At 36.2% G+C, this 18,818-nt stretch overlaps 1 protein-coding gene across 2 annotated transcripts in view; it reads right to left on the bottom strand.

Moving 5' to 3' along the window:
• DTHD1 (death domain containing 1) overlaps positions 1-15,096 on the bottom strand; it is a 50,596-nt gene extending 35,500 nt beyond the window's left edge. Inside the window, exons 1-5 of one of the 2 annotated variants that reach the window (XM_004579329.4) lie at positions 14,002-15,096; positions 11,555-12,164; positions 7,823-8,153; positions 5,648-5,827; positions 3,732-3,976 (exon numbers count right to left, since the gene is read on the bottom strand). In XM_004579329.4, the coding sequence (XP_004579386.4) occupies positions 3,732-3,976; positions 5,648-5,827; positions 7,823-8,153; positions 11,555-12,164; positions 14,002-14,272 (1,637 nt within the window). In that variant the 5' untranslated portion in view covers positions 14,273-15,096. Of the gene's footprint in view, positions 1-3,731; positions 3,977-5,647; positions 5,828-7,822; positions 8,154-11,554; positions 12,499-14,001 lie in introns of those variants that run through there. The other variant, XM_058670226.1, reaches the window with a different exon arrangement.
• Positions 15,097-18,818: the final 3,722 nt, after the last annotated feature.

Consider the following 18,818-nt stretch of genomic DNA (forward strand, 5'->3'; position numbering starts at 1 on the left):
TTCAATATTTTGTTTCCATAAGTAGACAGAATATGATAAACATGATAGGGGACTTTGAAAAATAGTTGTTGTTTTACTTCAAATGAAAGGTTGAGTTATATCTGATTTGGTATTCCAATACATATGACTTTATATTCTTCATTACAATCATACAATAAAATCTTCCAGTATATTATCTCCTATTTAACCCAGTAAGAATTGTCTTCATTGATTCATTGTACATATTTCGTTCTACTCAATGAGTTCAGCCTATATTGACCATACAGTGCTATTACATTAAGGAGGATATGGATAAGGTATTTCATTACCTATAAAATTGCTTTTTCTTAAGTTGTTTCTGTAGAGTGCCATGTATATAGTAATCTACAAATACATTTTTAAAAACTCAAAATGAATCTCCTGAGCATCCTTCCTTGTTAACACAAAACAACTAGATCCTGATAAACACGCTTTCTGACACTTTGGGGGTGGGTGGGAATGGGGGGAGTCAGGGAGTGGCAGGCGGGACTCTTGCATAAGTAAAAAACACCTTAAAGGAATTCACCACATTCCCTTCCAAGAAATGTACAAAGTCAGTGTTGCATCTGAAAGTCAACAAGCCAATGATGAGGGGATTAATGCCTTTTCAGTAACTTAGACTCAAGAGTATGCAATTAAGTAATAACCAAGTGAGAACATGAAGCTGCATCCCTTAGCATCAGGGCAATACGAAAAAGGTGAACGGAGACCTGCATCACGACATTCAAACAAATTAAAGCAGCTCCAGGTAGGCAGCAGCTGTTTCTCAACAAAGGCAAAAACAAATGCTTTTGAAGAAAGGCAGGTCCATTTTGCATTTGCAGAAATCCCATAGGTATATCCTCCCAAATCAGTAAGTACCGTGACTGGCAGTAAACTGGAGCAAGAGGCAACAAATACAAACACTCCAAAGATACTGCAGCCAGTTCGTACAGGATGACAGCAACTATATATGAAAAGTTTAATGAAATAAAAGATATTATTCCAAAAATAAGCTGGAAGCAGTAGGCTATTGAGAATGATTTTTTAACCCACTAGCCATGACACCTGCCCCAAGAATGATTAAGGAAACTGAAATCTGAGCTATGTAGAACATCATAAATATAAAAGTAAGACACAATAACTCAAATGGTAAATTAAGACATATATGTTTAAATCATAAAATATTTTTGGCATTTTGAGGTAGAATGTGAAGAAATTTCCTGGCAAATTTCTGTTTAATGAATTTCTATTTAATATTTTTCTTCTTTCATTGTTGTTGAAAAAAAATACTCTCTGGCTCGTAATTAAATGACTCACATCTTTTCTCCAGAAGTGACTCAGACATGAAAGGATGACATGCAATATAGAAGATTTAATAATTACTCAGGCTATGCTACGGCCTTGTGTAATTTTTATATATTTTTAAAATTTTTATGAAGCATGAATTATTTCATTATGTTTCCCTATCCATTAAAATTTAAACTGTATTTTACTCATTAATGGAATAATATTCAGTAAACAGTTTGACATGGTTCTCATTTGCCTATTTTCTGCTCCATTAGGCAGAGAAAATATATCCTCCATGTACAATAACCATAGAGAATATTATATTATTTGGGCACTGTCAATAAATATAAGTGAGTTAATAATAAAGATTACATTTCTACAAGCACAAAACAAGTTTTCTCACCAAGGTACAGATCACCATCTAATACTGTGGAGTGTCCCGCCTGGGCTAACTAAATTTTCTATATTTTGAATAGACTATATCACGATAATGATAAAAAACCTGCCTGTATCTCTATGAGAATTTCATTGTTAAAAATATAACATGCTGTCTTCAATTTCTTTCTGTATATTGCTGCTTTGTTTCGACGGGATGTCAAAATACGCCACAGAAACAAAGGAATACTGACCTAATTATACAAAAAATTGTATCTGTGTATTACAGAGATAGATTCACATTTACACGTGCATATATGAATCAGAAAATAAGAGGCAGAACATTTTTATCCACTATGTTTCAAGCTAATGGAGCTGCTTCATTTTGCCATTTAAAGTATATGCTATTCACAGGCTATTTTTAAGAATTCTTTGCTATCCACCTTGTACACAGTAGAAATACTTGGGACATTTTGGCTGTAAATCGCTAGTCAGAATCTATTTTTAGAGTTGCTTAACATCATATCCCTTTTTAAAATATTATGCATTGGAATCTTAAAGGGTATTTTGAGACAATAAAAGTCTTAGTCTATATTTACAATTAGAAACGCTAGAATATTTCTGGTTATAAGTCTGAATTCACTATGTTATTATACATATAAGATGTATGTTTAAAGATATATATGCAATTTTGCTAAAATGTATTTGAAAGCCCAAACATATGCCAGTGGGTCATATTGCTATTTCTATGTTTTCTCACTTTTCCAATGACAGTAAAAGCTTGATTTGTTCCTCCATCCACGATCCAACACTGTACTAATGCCAGCTTTGTAAACTGTAAACATGGCAGGAAAGAGCAAATAATCCACTTTTTTTTTTTTTCACTTTCTTTTTTTTTTTTATTAATTTTTTTCCTTTTTATTGTATTGTTGTTGACAATCTTTACATAGTTAATTACAGTTAAAGGAAAAAAAAAAGGTTTAGGGGGATAGGAAAGTGGGTAATGCTATTATGTCCATATTGTTTCCATCACGTATCTGAGGTAAAGGGGGATATTGAGGGAGAAGCCCCACCCGGTTTCCAGCCCACCCTAAGTCCCGGATGTGGGGCATGCTCTGAGATATGTGCTCGAGTGGTGTTAATAGTTCTGCAGTTATGAATCGCTGCCAGTTTCGCTCGATGAGGTCGTCCACTTTTAAGTTTCTAATCTTCCAGCCTCACACCTCAGAAGCAACGGCCAGATGCAGCCATAATTATGAACAGAGATACGTGAGCCCACACCGAGATCATACCACTTGATAGCAATAGATATATTTATAAAATTATTGGTATTATTAAAGTAAGACTTCTCACTGATAAAAAGAGATGAGATGATAGACATACTGAAGGCGGCAAACAATAGCCTCATAATTTATTGTTGTTATAATTTTAATTGAATAACCAAAGCTCTTTCTTTGTTGTCTGAATTTTCAAAGAAAAAAAAAATCCCTTCAGAACCAATAAATGGGAAACTTCCCATCTATCTTTTTCTATTGGGAAAAAAAGTTTAATATTAAACAAAAGGATACAACCTAGGATCAAAATCGTTATCATAGCGGGCATTTTGCTTGTTCTGATTTTGATTTTGACTGATAACATGAATTCATGACTTACTGGTGCAGGTTTGATTACATTATAAAAACTGAGAGAAGGAATCCTTCCTATGGCAAGTATAACTCAAATATAATTTGTTTTGTATAAGGCCAGGTTAATATTTTCCATACATTAATGGAGCATTTTCAAATATAGAAATTAAAATACTATGTTATATTTTTGTAATGAATTGTAGCAGCAATTGTTGGAAAGAACAAATCAATTGTAATTTTTTCATATCTATCATATGGTACAATACAATTTTGGGCCTATTGTGGCTGAAATTATTACCTTTTGTGCATCCACAATAATTTACTTACCATTAAATTACTTCTTACTACTTCGTTGTTGAAGTTTGTATGTAAGACATTTGGTTACAACTGTTAAAAATCTAAGTCTGTTTACCGTTACATCTATTAGCAACATTAGGATCTTACCGGTTGAAACACAAAGGGATTATCCTGTTTGTTGAAGCACTAGATCCTCCTTTATGCTCTACCTCAGATGAAAGAGTCTTTTTGTCAGGATGTGGAGAACAGGGTAAGAATACAGTGACTGGCTTCTGAAAACGATGAGTGCATGGGTGCTGAATATGAATCAGAGGGCTGGTGGCCAGTACTGAGTGGGACGTATCATGCTGTGTTCTTAAATATGCCAGCAGAGAAGGGTCGACTGGTTGAACCTAAACAACGAAAAATATGTACATGTTGATATTCTATTAGCAAAACATGCAAAGTATCAGGATATTTCAAAGCCAATTTTCTGAAAATATTATAGAAGATCAGCTCATTTATTCTTTATACGTATTGACTATCATCAGGACTTCAATAGATTTATGGCATAGGAGCCCATTTCTTCCAGTCTCTCTGAAATCTGAGGTTTTTTTTCCTATCTTACAAAAAAAACAGAAACAATAAGTTGTAGACAACAAAACGACCTGGAAAACAAACAGATATTTTATATACTTTCTAATTAGAGCTATCAAGCATGCTTTAGAAAATAGGAAAATAATAGTATATTTATTTCCTCTATGAATGACTAATACAAAAATGGGCTAGCAAAATTTGAAATGTTATTTATGAAATTTGCAATAACATACACACAATGTTTCCTCCTAGTCTTTCTCACCACTAATGCCATCAATTGGATGTGCTGTTTGGAGAGAAGAGTTGAGGGAACAGCTAAGATTACAAAAGGAATTCTTCCCCCTCTTGCCTCTCCAAAATTATTTTACTTGAAAAAGTTAGAGAAAGATAGAGAGACAGAGATAGTTAGAGCATCCATCCACTGGTTTATTCTTCAAATGATTACAATTGTTGGAGCTGAGTTGACCTGAAGTTTAGAGTCTGGAGCCTCTTCTCGGTCTCCCATACGGACGCCAAAGGATTCCAAAGACTTAGGCCATCCCGTACTGCTTTTCCAGGTTATCATCAGAGAGCTGGATTGGCAGTGGAACAGCAGGGACTTGAATCAGCACCCATATAGGTTGCTGGTACTGCAGGTGCAAGATAGCATGCTATGCTTCACCACTGACTCCAAGACAGGGAATCTTGTTCATGAAAATAGATCTTCTCAATTATATACCTGATTATTTGTATGTATTAAACTTTAATTCAAAAAAATTAAGCTTTATAATAAAAAGTAGCCAAATATTCACAACAATCTTTCTTTTACTTGTTTATCCTTTTTTTATATCCTTTTAGGCAGAAATCTTTAAGCTACATGAATATCTGCAAATCTCTCATCATTTCTTTTATAGATACTGACCACATTTTGTTACTAATAAATGTTATAAACAACACAAATCACTACTTGAGAAAGACTTTATTTTTTGAAATGTTTTTAATTCTTTGAAAATCAGAATTACAGAAAGAGTGAGAGATCCTCCATCTACTGGTTTAACCTGCAGATGGTTGCAAAGGCCAGAGTGAGCCAGGCTAGATCCAGAAGCCACCTGCTTCAGCAAGTGCTCCCAAAACAGTGTCAGTAGCCCAAATATTTGGGCCATCTTCTACTGCTTTTCCCAGGCTGATGGCATGTAGCTGGGTCAGAGGTAGAACTGCCAGCACTCAAACTGGCACATATTTAAAATGCCTGAGTCACAGGCAAGTGACTTTGCTAAGATTGCTACAACACTAGCACCAGGAAAGACTTTGAACTTGGGTACCAATTTATTTGGGAATGAAATGAAAACAATGACTTTATCACTGATAGCACTACATTTTAGTTTATTAAAAGTACAAAGGAATCAGCATGTTGTGATTTTAAATATTTGTACCCTCTTCACTTTGGAGGGCCATGCCTACTGACCCACTGAATTAATGAGAAGGAACTCAACATTTTTAATATTTACCTTTAATTGTGCAAGCACAGTTGAGCTGAAAACTCCAGGAGGGTAGTTTAAGGATATTCGAGAATCCAGGCTGGACTTAAGAGTGAAGCCTTTCTTTGTGACTGTAAAAGATTCTTTCTTTAAGCAAGAAACCACTGAAAAGATTCCCAATTTGTAAACTTTCACAGCAGCACAGGTGCCCTGTAAGGACGGAAGGATATGAAGACAAGCAACAGCACTCTGCTGTGAAGTAATACAAGCTGCACTTGTTCTGAACTGTGGCAAAGAAAATCTAGATGTTGTTCATATAATCGCACACAACTTGAACTAATGATTCAATCATCCTAACATGGACAATCCTTTAAAGAATGACATGGAAGCAGCTAAGTATGAATTTCTCACATTGGGACTAGATAATACATAAAGTATATATTTTAAAACTTAAATCTCCTTCCCCTCCAAAAAAGTATAGTAGAAAACTATATTTAGTGTTTTCACAAGTATTGTTTCTGAGATCCAAACCTTCCTTAGCTACAATGGAGTTTAAATATTGACCTTTATGTAAAACATTAAACATTGTGTTGGCAAATTCCAAGAAATAGAATTTAATTATTTGAGCAGTTTACTAAAATGTTGTAATATTTGTACTTGTGGTAAATTCTTCCTTCATAATCTTTAAGGTGTGAAAATAAAGTCATTTTCTTTTTTTCTCTTGTCAGTGCAATGAATACAGACGACTGCAAAGAAACACATTCACATTTCTTTTTTATTCCATATTGAAATTTGTAATGAAACCAACAAGTCTATATTCAAGCTTTTTAAAGCCATACAAAAGCAAACATATGTAATCAGCAAGCTTAAAATAAGGAGGCTGATTTAGAAGTAATTTGGTCTATTCATGCTTTCCCAGACACAAGCTGGACTCCACCCCAGCATGAGTAGATAATCATACAGGTACACAATTTCAGAGACAATCACAGTGGAAAATAAACCATCACTTGAAATCTGAGTAAGGAAGGGATGCCATAACACCACTATACAAATGTATCAATGGGAAAATTCTTCTGCTTTGGTAATATACTTTCTGAAATTTTCATTTAATGAAAAGTATGTATAGTAGGAGAACTCTAATCAAAGTTGACTGTACTAATATACGCTTTTTAGACTATATATGAAACATTAGTTGAATAAATTGTATCAAGACATTAGAAATGGCTTAGAGTTAATATTCATCATATAACTTTATAAATCAGAAAAGATCAAAATGAGAAAAGGAAAAGATGTATTATAAGGATTTTATTGTATGAGTCATGTTTTACCATATATTCCTTGCCTGTTCATCAAATAAGGACAATCTAGGTAAACATGAAAAAGATAAGTACTTTATTTTTTGGAAATAACTTTAGTGGCCCACAAAAGAATCTGAAATGTTAACTCTAAAGCGTGCATTTAACAACTGGGCTTATTTTCAGGATACAGCAGCATATGTGTTTATTCCCACAGAAAATGATAATTTTCTACCATGAGAAATGATAACTTACTAATAATCATGTGTTACTTTCATCTTCTTAAGTGTGTAATCAATTTAATTCTTTTTTAAAATATTTATTTATTTTTATTGCAAAGTCAGATACACGAAGATGAGGCGAGACAGAAAGGAAGATCTTTCATCTGTTGATTTACTCCCCAAGCTGCTGCAACGGCTGGACATGAGCCAATCTGAAGCTGGGAGCATGAAACCTCTTCTGAGTCTCCCACACAGGTGCAGGGTCCCAAGGCTTTGGATCATCCTTTACTGCTTTCCAGGGCCACAAGCAGGGAGCTGAAGAGGAATCAAACTACGAATTTGGATGTAACCAAAGATTGACCTACTGGCATAATGGTTCACTAGCTAATCCTTCCCTGCATTTACAGGGATCTCAAATGGATGCCAGTTCATTTCCTAGGTGGTCCACTTCCCATCTAGCTCCCTGCTTGTGCTGGTAAAGCAGTGGAGGATGGTCCAAGTCTGGGATCCTTCACCCACATTGGAATACCTGGAAGAAGCTCCTGGCTCCTCGCTTTAGATTGGCTCAGCTCTGGCCATTGCAGTCATTTCAGCAACCAGCAGATGGATGATCGTTCTGTCTCTGCTTCTCTCTGTAAATGTGCCTTTCTAATTAAAATTTTTAAATAAGAATAAAAAGGTTGACCCACCTTATAACTTCCTCTTATCCCTTCCAGTGAATTTGGAGTTAGGTAACTTGATTGAAGGTTTATATCTGACACTTTTACCATTATGTCTCTGTAATTCCCCCTGTAACGTGCAGTAAATGGAATTGCAATGCATATTGGAAATGGAATTTTCATTTCTTTGTCTGTACACTCAACAGTGATGACATTGCTAACCAACTCTTCATTATCACCCACTACTAAAGAACTCATTTTATTCATTATTCGGCATGCCAGATATTGTAGAACATCTGATGGTGCTGTAATGTAACAAGACACTTGTGCATCAATCTCATCAGTTAGCACATCACGATACCTGAAGGAAAAAGGAGAATATCATTTTCACAGTCATTTGGTTTGTGTACTCCATAGATAAATGCAAAAAGTCACAGACCCTTGAAATATACTGTCTTGATTCAAGCCTGATGTCTCTCATTTATTGACCCTGTGACCCTGAACAATATACTCATTTTCTTTGTGCCTTAGTTTCTTAAACTGAAAATGTGATAATAGCTACCTCCTAGGAAAGTAGGGGCAAATAAAATGTGCTATTATATATTAAATAATTATAGAGGATTATATCTGGTAAATAGGTGACACACTGTATGGTAGCTAGAGTTATTACGGTTACTATTGTTGTTGTCATTATTATTTAAGCCATTTGCTTTTCAGCTTTGTTCACTCTACAATAAGAATCTGAAGGTTGCTTAACTCTCTTTACAAACAAGCACTCATAGCTTACCAGTTCCCTATTTGTGACAAAGAGCAATCATACAGGAGGGATTGGGGTTGTTTAATTTCTGTGTCATATAAGGCTGTTGATGAAATTTTTAGAACAGCTAAGAAAGGTACACATCATGGCAAAATTATGATTGATCTTTGTAATTGAGAACAGATCATTTGCAATATTCAAAGAAGTAATCTGGAAGCTTATTTGACATTCATTTTAATTTTGCTTTTTAGCTGTCACTTTGTTGAACACTTTAGAATTATATATACTTGAATTCAAACTTCAGAGTAGTTACTATTTATTTGAACTTAGATATTAACAAGTACTGCTAAAATAACTAATTTTTTAGTGCTCTCTATGGACCAGGGTTAAGCTATGTAAATTTCCTTTAATCATCACAATTATCATGTCAAGCAGGTGCCATTGTTTTTACCATATGTCAAATAACAAAACTAAGAGCCCAAAATGTGACTAGCTAAAAGACCTTCAGGGGATAAGTTTTAGAAGCAACAATTAATACCATCTACTTTGACACGAAAACCCAATGAAATTGTTAAATATGTCTTGACAATAGAATGCTGGACTTTATACCATTGTCTATACCTACAGTGTAAGGATACACTTAAGTGGCAGAATGATGGACTTGTAACTGTTGTTAAAGTACTTACTATTGTTACAACATAGGGGAAAACAGTGGGAGGCAGAGAATCCCTGAGCCTAGGGAACTGTTTTATGAAAAAATTTTTTAAAAAGAAAGAAACCCCAAACTCCCAAGCATAAGCTGCTTGTAACACTGGCATTCGGTAGCAGAATACCCACTTGAATCCCAGCTGCTCTGTTTCTGATTAACTTTCCTGCTGATGTCCCTAGAAGGCAGTAGAAGATGGCAAGTGTGGGAGACCAGAGAAGGCTTCTGGCTCTTGGTTTCAGCTTGGCCTAGACCTGGCTGTTGCGACCGCTTGGGAAGTAAACCAGCAGATATAAGCTTTCTCTCTCTCTCTCTCTCTCTCTCTCTCTCTCTCTCTTTTTCTCTCTCATGCTGCCTTTCACAGAAACAGAATCCTCAAAAACACTTATATTTTCTGAACATAATAAATACTGGCTAGTTTCTCCAGTACAAATTGAAAATAGTTTCTATGTCTTACTACTCTGAAGGTTGGATGAAATAAAAAATACTTAAATTTCCTACCATAAAATGGTTAGCATGACTGCTCAATAAAAGATCTCTACATCAAAACATCAACATGTATTTCTCATATCTTTGCTACTTCTCTTTTCATAAAAGTGAAATATTTAAAATCTGTATATAGTAAATGCTCAGTTCTGGAATAACCACATTTTATCCATTTTTCATTTGCTAGTGGATATGTTTTTAGATTCACTGTAATGTAGAAGTATTTAAAATACGTTAAAAATTTAGGAAGGGTCATTTATTTGTAATTATGAACTTCAAAAGTTGAAAAGAATAGAAAATCAACCACTACATTATTCTTGAATATTCTCTGTTGATAATAACAGTAATTAAACAAGTGAGAAACATTGCTTAATGGAAGAGAGTGGCTCATCATTGCCTAACTTCAGGAATGATTCTGCCCTGTGCTCTGGAAACCATCTCAATAAGGTCTTATTGCAACAGCTAAATGAGAACAAACAGCAAGGAGACCTTTAAGCAGTTCCATTCTCCCGAGTTCTCATCAAACAGACACAGTCCAGATGATGAAATAATTGCAGTGGTTTATGCTGGTCTTGCTTTCCCTTCATGTGCACATTAGGCTTCTTCCAGAAGCTCATCTTTGTGAGAACAACAGGTTCTGAGCAAGGTTTTATTTATGCCTGTATTTTATGTAACGTGATGGCATCCTATCCTGAGGGGATACAATGAGTAGTCATCTTCTCAAACATGCAGACCAAGCACCATTGGTCTGAATGCCACAAAGAGAAAATCACTAAGCAGGGAACACCTAAAGGAGGTGTTAGGGGGAGTGGTTCAGGCAATGACACATACCCTGATACTTTGAGTCATATCTGCATGCCAGAATGTGAAGTGTTAATGTTTTTTTCTCAACTGAAATGGATAACAACATGTTGCCTACTTTTATAATTCTTCCCTTTTTATTTTTGCTGAGGCAGGAATTCTTATATACTAAAGAGATCTATCAGGTATTGAACATACTCTGTAGAATTCATCAGTTTATCTGACCTGTGGGGACATCACAGCTTACCTAGCCTGAACTCCTCATTTTATAGATGAGCTCAAGGTGAGAAAAATGACTTGATGAACACAATAAATTCTGGTATACGACATCTGGAGGAGCAGCAACATGTTCTGGCCAAGAAAGGGGTGAACAAAAGATGCTAGATGGTGGGAGGTTAGGAAACGAGGACTGCTGGTAGTGAAATAAACATAAGATCCTTCAACTGAGTGTGAAGACGTGCAAAGAGGCAGGAAGCTAGGCCTTACCATGACTCTATTTATTCAACTGATTTTTACCAAATAAATCATGGAAGAATCGTGTCATTTCTACTAGCAAGAAGATAAGGTGAAGAAATAAAACAAGTTGCGTTGTGTCATAACACTATCACACAACAAAAACAGCAAAAAAAAAAAACTGTGTGATTCTTTCAATGATTTTTTTGCATATTCCATTGTCTTTTAAATATGTTTAAGTGGAAAACCATAATATATGAGTATCATTTTCTCTGGTCAACTAAGGATCTATTGAATCTTTATCAATCAATCTGATTGATAAAGTGAGTCAGATTTTCTCATATATTTGAAGTCACGGATTCTTAGAGAATCTCATTGAAGGGTTTGAATTATTCTTGATCTTTCTGGGCTGCATAACTGTGAGAAATAAATTTCTGATGTTTAAAAGCTACTGGCATTATTTTGTTCTATCAGCCTGAACAGAATAAGATGTGTACTAACTGTAGAAACACACTTATAAGTAGGCACAATAAGCACTTCTCACATTGCATTTACTTACTCCTTTTCCATTGTGTAATTCTTTGGCCTTAGACTCTCTGAATCATTTGGAAAACTCTTCACAGAATCACTGGAGATATCGCATGTTGTTGAGGATGTGGTAATCTCTTCTCTTGGACACTCTGAAGTCTCATGAATTTCTCTTTCTTTTGCCCGCATTACGTCATAAATCTCTTCCCTGTTGCCATTTATGTCCTCAATAGTCATATGTTCTGTTCGCTTGTCCTCCTCATTTTCTGCATTATCTGGGAACATTTTGTTCTCAGACTCTTGCTCCATTACATTTCCATTCAATGACGCATTGTTTTCTTTTTCTACTAATTCTAAACTTATATGTGCTTTATTTTTTCTTAACTGGACCTGGTTTGTGTAATGGCTTTCCTCTCCATTTGTAGGAGAAACAGTGGCTGTTTCTATGGCATTTAGTTCCCCTCTTACAGCAATGTCTGTTGCTTTGGTATCTTGAATGGTGGACATTGTTTGCTCTTGAGTACATTCATCATGCTTGCTGCATAAATTACACATCTCTTTCTCTTCTTTCTTTAGAAGTACAGCAGTGCTCCCCAAATGTTCCTTTATTTTCATCAGGCAGTCTATGAAAGTAATCATTTCTACACACACACATACAGATGCACACACACAAGGAATAAATACAAAACTAAATCAAATTATGTTTCTGAAGTGGCACAAAATGAAATATAGTGAGATGATCTTAGAAAACAACAAAGACATTTATTGGCATTTAAGCCAACATCCTGAAAGAGCTGTCATTTAAACAACTCATTCTTTTGACACTTTTAAGATTTGGAAAATAAGTACTTTTTAATATAGTAGCTGTGAGTAAATTTACTCCTTCTGATTCATAAAAAAAATGCTGTGAATATTTGAAGACAGTTGTCATGAGTTCTCCCCAACAAGAAGCAAAAGCAACAAAATCCTCAATCACATCTTGAGAATGGTTCCTCTGCCTCATGTTATAGAATAGCTAATCACTTATTCATTTAAAGTGTTAAAGCTAATGCCACCTGTGAACCTCCAGATGAGGTCTAGGTAGCAGAAACAACAGCTAGCTCTTTCTGCTCATGTAAAATATTTTGTTTTTAAGAGATAGTTGGCTACTGCAAGAACTGGATTAGATTTGCACCAGTCCTCCTTCTGAATTCATAGTCATTAGAAAACATGTAATTACTCTTTCAAAGAATGTCTCTAATGATGCCAATTCTCTGATTAAAATCTGTAGTAGCTTGTGAAGAACTATGAATCAAACCAAGCTCTTCATTCAAATATAACCCTTAATCCAGTTTTGCTCTGATTGAATCCTTAACTCTATTCCCATTTTTACCAATAAATTATTTGTTCGTCTTTCCTCACAAGTCCACCACCTGATGACTTCATGTAGGCTCAACACGTTTCCTGTGTTTAGGACTCACTTGGGAACTAGGGAATTTTTTTAAGACCCATGGCTCAGAGTGTTTAGAATCATCATCAAATCATACTTGCACTAGTCTAGACTTGTCTTCAGTCTCCAGCTGGGACAACTTGTATCATGTTCTGCCCGAGAACGTCCTGTTTTGAACTCCTGTGTTCATACCTGAGTCCTTGTTTATCCTGAACTGGTACTTTTTCTACGTCACTTGGGACCATGGTCAAACCTATTCAGAGCTTGGAGGTTAGCCTAGGTGCTCCACTGATAACATCTGGGTCTGGTTATTTTGGACAGATTTCCCTGCTGTCTATTATTTGTCCTCTAGACCGAATTTCTTAGTATGATTCATGATAGAATTTGTCCACTTGTCTTGATGCTATTATTTAGAGTTGAAATTCATGATGTCAGTTATATTCTTGTCTAGAGGAATTCATGCTTAAAATTATATTTATTTGTTACCATGCTCTTCCTGTCTTAGTGTACTTTTTAGCACCCACAAAGAGGCATGTGGTATACCCCATTCCTATCCAAGGACACTCCAGCCTTGTCAGCATTTTTATCCTTAATAGATAGTTCCAACTTCAAGCAACTCCAGAAATATAAGATTTTATTCTAATATAGGAAAACACTTTATCTGCTTCAAACCAGTCCTAGTTTCCTATTTCTGAGTCTCAGACTTTACTATAATAATACTTCGTAACTCTCTACTTCGTGTTACATGAAGCCAATCCATTGTTTGAGCTTAACTATCACATTCGTCCTAGCAAACCCTCAATCTCTCACCCTAACAATGGCATCTCTCTGCCTTTGAAGTCCAAAAGCACTTGAGTCATGAGTCTGATAGTAATAGCTTCCATGTTCCATGCTTTATAGGTCATTTGTGTTATCTTATTTCCCCATTATACTATTAGTTCCTTGTGACCAGAAACCCTACCCTAACCTTTTTCCATGCTTACAGACTCTCTCAGCTATCATTCCAATCAATATTTCTGAAAGAAATATTAAGACAAAAAAAAACTTGCCTTGTCTGTAGGAACACTGGTCCTCCTTGTCATGCAGCAAGCACAGCTGTTCACAAGTAGAGTGCAGGGTCCCTGCAGTGTGCTCCAACAGCTGGTGAAGAGCCCCACTGAGCTCCTGCCCCAGGAAAACCACTGCGGCCATCCAAGTGGCCCCAGCAGCCTTCTCACCAAGGCCATCACCCAGAACGGCCTGCTTCAGCATCCAGTGTTGCCTCCAAATCTGCTTCAAGATTTGACCAAGTTTACTTGAACCCATGTCTTCTGTCTCCATCCTAGGCTCTGAAAGTGATATGTTTGTTTTATGCCTGCAAAGCCTGGAGGTCTAGAAATTCAAATTTGGTGATGGTTCTTTCCCCTAATATCTAGGAGATGATCCAAGTTAGCCAGCCAAGAACCTTCCTGTGACATAGTGGTTTATTCAGCTTGTTGTTGACTAGTGAAAAGTTACTAGGTGACCAAAGAAGGGGCATTCCCGCACCCTGAGTGTTACTGTGTACAGAATAGATTAATCACAGGGATAGCACTAGTTCACACAATACCATTCTCCATGGAAATTTTAAAAGTGTAATATACTATAGAAGGCCCATATATTTCTTAATTTGGGGTTAGTAAAATATATAGTCCATGTTAAATGAAAAGCATACTAATCAAAAGTAAATTGCTGTAACAGTATCACCAATAAGATTCCCATACACATACTTAAAATATTTATGAGTGAAATATCACAATATCTGGTTTATTTTAAAATAATCTTAGCATATAAGAGTAAGATACAGCTTGGGTATAAAAATGATTGTTAAAGTTGGAAACAGTTCCACCTGCACCTTTAGAATTCACTCTAGTTAGTATGTATTCATAATTTTTGTTTTTAGTGAAGAGTTTTTAAAAAAAGATATTCCTAAGGCCAGTGTTGTAGCATACATAGCAAGCAAAGCCATGGCTTATGGAGACAAAAACCTATGTGGATAATGGTTTCAGTCCCAGTTACTCTATTTCCAATTGAACTCCCTGCCACTGCTCCTGGAAAAGCAGCAGAGGGTGGCCCAAATGCTTAGACACCTGTACCCACGTGCAAGATATGGAAAAGCTCCTGACTTCTGGCTTCAGCCTGGCCATAGGGGCCATTTCAATTAGGGAATAAGAGGACAGAAGATCTCTCTCTCTACCTGTGTTTCTTCCTCTTTCCCTGTAACTTTGACTTTAAAATAAACATAAAATCTTTTTTTCAAATCTTTTTAAAAAGACTTCTGGGCTCAGGCCTTGCATGATGGCGTAGCAGCTAAAGTCCTTACCTTGAACACACCCAGGATCCCATATGGGTGCAGGTTCTAATCCCAGCAGCTCCACTTCTCATCCAGCTCCCTGTTTCTGGCCTAGGAAAACAGTCATGGATGACCCAAAGCCTTGTGACCCTGCACCCACGTGGGAAACCTGGAGGAAGTTCCTGGCTCTTGGTTTCGGATCAGTGAAGCACCGACCATTGTGGTCACTTGGGGAGTGAATCATCAAACAGAAGATCTTCTCTGTCTCATCTCCTCTCTGTATATCTGACTTTGCAATAAAAATAAATAAATCTTTATTAAAAAAAAAAAAGACTTGGGCTCAATCAGAGCCTAGTACCTGTGGCTAGGTAAGTGTAACTAGTACCTTCTTACATGCTAAGACTACAGTGAGACTGAGCTAGGGAGCTAGCCTCCCCTTACTCTCTATTCCTTTCTAATTGAACAAAATGTACCCTCTGTTAAAGAAAGCAACCAGTAGAGTGGCTTTTTCTAAACTATCCAGGAGTCTTTGCCATGTACAATTAAAATGCAGACAGTGCAGGCTGTCACCCTGACTGCCACTGAGTTGGCATACTACACACAGGGGCGTGGCAAAACAGAGTCCAACACACAGGACACTGGAATTGTGTAGGGGACATAAAAAACTTGGCTTCTTTCTTCTCCTATCCAATCCCCACTCTGAGAAGGGGAAACAGGCGATGGTGAGAGGGCAGAGCATTCCAGAGAGGATCTGGTTTCCTCAAAGTTACTGGCAGGAAATGCAAGCCTTCCAGAGCAGGCTGGAATGCCTCTCTCCTACTGCAGCACATGATCTCCTGTTAAGCACTGGAGTTCTTACTGTACCTGGAAGGTGAGATGAGAAAAACAAGCCCAGTGAATACAGATGAAGGAATGAATGCCATCTGCCCAAAGACTGCCCCTGTGGCTCTGGTCCAAATCCAAAGGGAAAGAGGGCAGCGGAATAAGGCCTGCTAGCTCAAGAGTGGGGTATGGTCTCCTGTACTAAAAATTATTTTTCAGTGAACATTTGTTCAATCACATGAAATATGAGTCCATATTACATTATGAATCACAACTCTAAAAATATAACAGGCTCTTAACACTGAAGTCTTTTTGGTCTCCATGTTACTTTTTTTTCTGTAGCACCTGAAACATATGTATAATGTACAATAAGAATATGCACATGGCTTTATCTGTTGAATCTCAAATACTTCTTATAACACTACCACAGGCCAGGAATTATCTGAATGTGAGGGTGGGGGGTTTTAGGGCTTCAAAGTGAGACACATACATGAACAGACTGTTAAAATACCGGACTCTCTCGAGCGTTAGAGCAGAAACATGAGCAAAAGACAACATGAACATTTTGAGAATTGATAAATTCTCATTAGTGTCTTGGGAGGTATATGAATTTTGGAGCTAAGGTATGGGGATACTTCGCACAGAGTAAAGAAAATGGAGAAGAAATACTAAAGCAGCAGAATTAATAAAATGAACAGAATGAAGCTCTTAAGTCACACAGTGGGATCAAAAAAACAGAATAGCTTAGTCAGGGAAAATGGGCAGAGTAAAAGAGTCAACAATTGTGTGAAGTAATGTTGGTTTACAGATGAAAGGGAAAAATTAAATATCACACTCCAACTAAATCTGTGCTTCGGGAATACAGATGGTTGAGACATAAGCGGTGGAAGGTTTCTGGATCTATATTAAAAGTAAAAGTGGGGATTTTTTTAAAATCTATATTAAAAAGCAAAAAAAGGGAGTTTGTCTTGGGAACAGATTTTGACCAGTGCAAGCACAACTTACCAAGCCATCAAACAGAGGAAGATAGAAAGCATTGAAAACAGATGTCCTCATGTACTTAATTACATTTATTGATCTTATTGGGTACTGCTTTTAGTACTTGGCACCTGGCACAACGATTTGATTGGCTATTCCTCTCTCGTCAAGTGCCAAGATCCCATATGGGTGCTGGTTTGTGTCCTGGTTGCTCAGCTTGCTGTCCAGTTCCTTGTTTATGACCTGGGAAAGCAGAGGAAGATGACACAAAGCCTTGAGACCCCACACCTGTGTGGGAGACCTGGCAGAGGCTCCTGGCTCCTGGCTTTGGATGAATTCAGCTTGGGTCATTGATTCCATTTGGGGAGTGAACCAGTGGGTGGAAATCTTTTTCTCTGTCTCTCTTCTTGTCTGTTGATCTGCTTTTCCAATAAAAATATATAAATCTTAAAATAAATGAAATACATTTGGTAGTAGAATATGAGTAAGGATTATTAATTGAGGTGATTGCATAGATGAGAGGCCCAGTAAGTTACAGTGTAGTAGTGTGCTTTCTGCATATGTGAGAGTTCATTAATGCATTTGTCGAGTTTGAGATGGCTCAGGATAATTATTTAAAACATGCTTGAAGCTTAGAAAAAAAAGCCAGAATCATGCCATCATATTTGAATATCATCAGTAAACTTGAATTAATTTATGGAAATGAAAGAGAGCAAACTTAAATATTGAATAAAACTGATAATGCAATGCTTTATTAATGGACCTATCTGGACTTATTTCTTCCTAGATACATGGGAAAATCCTTTGTAGTAGAGAAAACAAAATTCTTCTGAGACTCACTGGAACTCGCTATCATGCCTAAACTTGTTTTCTGTCTGGCTTAAAAACATGCAACATTTGCAAACTGGGACCTACCACAGGCCACACTGCACTTACTTGTTAAAACAAGCAGCTGCATGTTCCTACATTGTTTTCAATTAATTGATGTCACTAACCACAAAAAGAACTAACATTTGCCATCAAGACACTCAGTTGTTTTTTTGTTTTTTTTTTTTTTTTGCAAAAATTCAGCTGGATGGTTTTAACAATTGATTAAGATCTCTGTTGTGTCTTCTGGATGTAATGACTTTTTAAAATTTCTTACTACAAATGTTATACATGTCCACAGGCATTAAAATGAATGACTATGTAGTCTTGAATTCATACAAAATAGCATGTGGTTGAAAAGCAATAACTATGATATTAAAAGAGTGTCTTATTTACTACCTAAAAATTAAAACCCTGTAATAGAATAGACAGCCTACTAAACAGGTGGAGAGAATAATAAAGTTTCAATGTGTAATAAAATGTGCTATTGCTCTTGGAGTCTATGGGTCTAATAGTAAGTAAGTCAGATGTAAGTGAAAGAGTTATGTATGTGTGAGTACTACGAGTCAGTGTTTTTACTTCCATTATCTTATTTTGTTATTTTCTTTGAGTTTCTTTAATTGCTGACATCAAAGATTTTTGTGCACACAGCCCAGAATAATTTTGCTTCATTTGAAAATTCTTATTGAATCTTTGTTTATCTTTTATCTGTGTAAGACAACCCACACAACTGGATTTTGAGAAAAAAAAAAGAAAGGAATTGCTTGATATTGTTGTTTGGTTTTCCTACTGACTACTGCATCAGCAAAATAAAAATTCTATGTGTTTTCAATATGCTCATCAATTTAAAATAAGTTCTACAAAATTGCATCATTGAAATTAATAATA

The sequence above is a fragment of the Ochotona princeps genome, chromosome 11 (assembly GCF_030435755.1).
Source record: "Ochotona princeps isolate mOchPri1 chromosome 11, mOchPri1.hap1, whole genome shotgun sequence".
In the NCBI taxonomy this organism is placed as follows: domain Eukaryota; kingdom Metazoa; phylum Chordata; class Mammalia; order Lagomorpha; family Ochotonidae; genus Ochotona; species Ochotona princeps.